Source organism: Natrix helvetica, assembly GCF_964273705.1.
Source record: "Natrix helvetica genome assembly, chromosome: Z".
NCBI lineage: Eukaryota > Metazoa > Chordata > Lepidosauria > Squamata > Natricidae > Natrix > Natrix helvetica.
In genome coordinates this window covers 143019975-143024009 of record NC_138554.1, presented here as the reverse complement: position 1 = coordinate 143024009, position 4035 = coordinate 143019975, and the positions used below count along the sequence as shown (strand labels likewise).

General features: G+C 58.4%; 1 protein-coding gene across 1 annotated transcript; it reads left to right on the top strand.

The window, feature by feature from the left end:
• The first annotated feature begins 1051 nt into the window (after positions 1–1051).
• On the top strand, positions 1052–2357 carry LOC309382068 (transmembrane and ubiquitin-like domain-containing protein 1). Its single transcript, XM_081933533.1, has 2 exons — positions 1052–1426; positions 1750–2357. Exons 1-2 carry the CDS (start codon positions 1080–1082, stop codon positions 2108–2110), a joined length of 708 nt encoding a protein of 235 aa, XP_081789659.1. The 5' UTR covers positions 1052–1079; the 3' UTR covers positions 2111–2357.
• The last annotated feature ends 1678 nt before the right edge of the window (positions 2358–4035 follow it).

The following is a 4035-nucleotide window of genomic DNA, read 5'->3' as shown; positions in this document are numbered from 1 at the left end:
AGAAGAGAGTTGGAAGGGGCCTGGGGGGTCTTCTAGTCCAAACACACACACACACACACACACCGTCATGGGAGTGGGATGGAGAATGTCCCAAAGGGTTGGGCCATGGCTCTCTTCCTGACCCCTGCCAGTTGACGCTCTCACACTGACCGGGTCCATAGGATGGATGCCACCCACGCTGTGGATGCCGTGGGATGAAGACGCTACCGCAGGTCACCTGGCCCAGCGCAAGGGTATTTCCGGGTGGATTGCACCGCTAGGGAGTCCATATTCAAAGCTCTGGTTTATTCAAGAGGGCAGAATAAAGGCAGTCCCCGACTTGCAATGCTTCACTTAGAGACGGTTCAGAGTTATGATAGCACAGTGGGCGCGGGGGGGGGGGGAGAGACCGCTTTTCACACGTACAACCATTGTGGTCTCTCCCCCCCCCCCCGATGGCACAGTTCAAAATTCCAGCGCTTGGGAACTGCCTCACACTTATGACCATTGCAGTATCCCAGGGTCACGTGATTCCTTCTTGTGACCTCTCCCTTTTCTGTCTACCCGCTCCTTCCTCTCTTCCCTCTTTTTGTTTCTCTTCTCATTCTTTTTTCCATTCCCTCTATTCCTGTCTTTTTTTACTCTCTCTTCTCATTGTCTCTCCTTCCTTCCTTTTTTCTCCTTTCTTTTTTCCATTCTCTTTTTGTCCTTTTTATTCTCTTCTCATTGTCTCTCCTTCCGTCCTTCCACCCTCCCCCCCTTTTTCCTCTTATTCTTTTTTTCAGTTCTCTTTTTGTGGTTTCTATTCTCTTCCTATTGTCTCTCTTTCTTTCCTTCCTTCCTCCCTTCCTTCCTTCTCTCTCTCCTGCTGCCCCCACCATCCCCAGCGGGGGAAGGAGGAGGGAGCGGGGCGCGCCCACTTCCGCCTCGGGCCTCCGGAAGCGCGTCAGGCCTCCCGGAAGCGCGTCAGGCCTCCGACTACAGCGCCCGGCGGGCTCCGCGGCCATGGCGCGCGCGTGACGCGGGAGACGGGGCGACCCGGAAGCGCGTGCCGGGGACTCCCCCTGGCGGCGGCGGCGGGGCGGGCAGGCGGCGGGGCGATGGCGCTGGTGGAGGGCGTCGGGGACGAGGTGACGGCGCTGGCGGCGCTGGTGGCGGCTCTGGGGCTGCTGGGGCTGGCCTGGTTCTCCACGCGGACGGGCGAGCGGGGGGACGGAGCCCTCTCCGCCGACCCCGCCCGCCGAGACCCCCGCCCCGCCGCCGCCGCCGCCGCCCGCCCCGCCCCGCCCCGCCCCAGGGACGGCGGTGGGGGCCGACAGGAGGAGGAGGAGGACGGCGGCGGGGAGGAAGGCTCCGGGTCCCCCTTCGTCCTGCGGCTCAAGTTCCTGAACGAGACGGAGCGGCTGGCCAGGGTCCGCCCCAGGGACACGGTGGGCGCCCTCAAGAGGTCAGCCACGGGGGTGGGGGTGGGGAATGGGGGAGAGGACCCCGATTTCCCCGGGGCTGGGGAGGGAGCTCGTGGGGGGGGCTTCAGAAGGAGGCTCCCCCCACCCCTTCTTTGGGACCCGGGAAAAGGCAAAGGAGGGAGTTGGGGGGCTGGGGTGGGGTGGGGGCGAGGGGGATTCAGGGGAAACAGGGAGGAGGGGGCAAAAGGGGAGGAGGGGGCTGGATCAAAGTGGGGCAGGAGGAGCCTCCTCCTTTGGCATCCTGGGCCCACTCCAAAGGGACCTTCCTGCCTGCCCACTGCCTCTCCCCTTCCTCGCCCACTAGGCTCTACTTCCCCGGCCAGGAGCAGCTGGTCCGCCTCATCTACCAGGGCCAGCTCCTCCGGGACGACGCCCAGACTTTGGCTGCCCTGCACCTGACCAACAACAGCGTGCTCCACTGCCACGTCGCCCAGCACCGGCCGCCACCAGCCGGCCCCAATGCCGGCCCCCGGACCGATGCCGAAGCGGCCCACGCCGCCCTGAACGTGGGCAGCCTGATGATGCCCCTCCTGGTGCTGATGCTGGCTGCCCTGTGGTACTTCCAGCTGCAGCACCGCCACGTCTTCACCGCCACGGCCACCACCTGCCTGGCCGGCCTCACCCTGGTCTTCAGTTTCGTGGCCTTTGCCGTCTACCGCAGATGACACCAAAGGAGGCCGCTCTGCGCCCAGACTCGGGGACGCCTGTTGGGACGCCGGGTCCTGTTGGGGGGACAGGGCTGAGCTCTGAGTCCTGGTGGGGGCTAGCGGGGCCGAGTCTGGGCGTCTTTTTGCCAGCCTAAGCAGGGGGTTGGACTGGATGACCTCCAAGGTCCCTTCCGACTCTGTTATTCTATTCTATTCCAACCGCTGGTCATTGTTTTTCCATTAAAGCTGTGAAGGAAAAAGGGAATGCACCGTCTCCACGGTGGGTGCCGGGGTGGTGGTGGCAGAGGGGAGGGGGGCTTCTCTGCAAAGGGAGGGGGGCTGCTGGCTGGGCCCTACCCCAAACACAAGGGGGCGGAGGTTCACCGCAATGGCTGCTGCTTGGGGGACAGGAGGAGTGGGGACGCTCGCTTGGTGGCTGCCTGAGCATCTTTAGGGGGAGGGGGTCTGCAGTCTCTACCCCCCCCCCCCCTGGACCCTTCCCTCTTCCTCCCTCCCCCCCCTAGATGTTTGGAGACCCTGGCCTTATTTGGGGGGGCACTTTGGTAGGAGGGGAATGCCGGCAGTCCCCAACTTACAACAGTCCATTTAGCGACTGGCCCGAGTTCCAATGGTCCTGGGAAGAAATGGGACTTGGGTGTGTTTCTCAGCATGAGGACGGTTGCAGCCCCTCCCGATGCTTGGCGGCTGATTCGGATTGACGACCTTCAGAGGGTCCCTGGGATCCAGGATTTTGCGACCTCCCGACCAGCCAAGTCCGAGGGGGAAGCCGGGTTCGCTTAATGACTGGGTGACGAATTTATTCAGCCGCAGGGATTCGCTGAGCCACTGTGGCAAAGGATGGCTGAAAATGGGGCTAAGCTCCCTTAACAAATCTTTCATTTGGCAAGGTGAAGTTTGGGTTGAATAGTGGTGGCAACTCAAGGACAATCTGTATTGGCTTTCTCTCTCTCTCTCTCTTTTCCTTTCTTTCTCTCTTGCTTTCTTCCCTCAGCTCTTCCTTTCATTCCTTCTCTTTTTCATTCTCTCTCCCTCTTTGCTTTCTTTCTTTTTCTCTTATTTTCTTTCTCTTCCTTCCTTTTCTTTCTTCTTTCCTCCCTTTTCTTTCTATCTTTCTTCTTCCATCCCCCAGTTCTTTCTTTCGTTCTTTCTTTTTCTTTCTCTCTCCCTCTTTGTTTTCTTTTTCTCTTTCATTTCTTCTCTTTTGCTCTCTCCTTCACTTTTTCTTTCCTTCCCTTTCCTTACTTTTTTCCTCCTCCCCCTCCTCCTCTCTCTCCCCCACCTTCTCCATAGCTCTGTTACCCTTCATCTAGTAAATATTCTTACACCAGGGATTTCCAAGGCGCCTAACTCCCTTCTTCCAGCCCAGGAAATCTTTAAAGGGCCTGACAATCCCAATAGGGACCAAGGGGATTGTCATTAAGTGAGACATCGCACAAATGGGACTTGAGGAACCCCCCCCCCCTTGCTGCCTTCCCTGTTGCCTAGGCTGGTTGGAACCCAGCCGGGAAGGTTGTCAATGCTGTGGACTTAAGGACACTGCGGCCAGACTCACTGTGTGACAGTTGCCAAATCAGAATCCTGTAAGCTGTAAGTACAAGGATCAGTCGCAAGTGGCTTTTTGGCCCCATCACGGTCACTAAATGGATTCTTGGCTGTCAATTGAAGTGAAATTGTTCAGGGCGCATAAGGGCGGAAACCTGGCAGGGGTCACCTCACCCCCCCTTCTCTCCCAACCCCCCCCCCCCCAAATGCTAACTTGGGTTTTTTTGAGAAATAAAGGAAGCTGGTGGACATCCTGGCGTAGATTTTTCTTCTGTAAAATTGGAGCCTTTGGCGGTTTGCCTGGTAGAAACCACAAAGCTGCTGCGTTCTTTTTTTAAGTTATTATTGTTATTTTTCAATCCGTCCATAATCTTCCAATT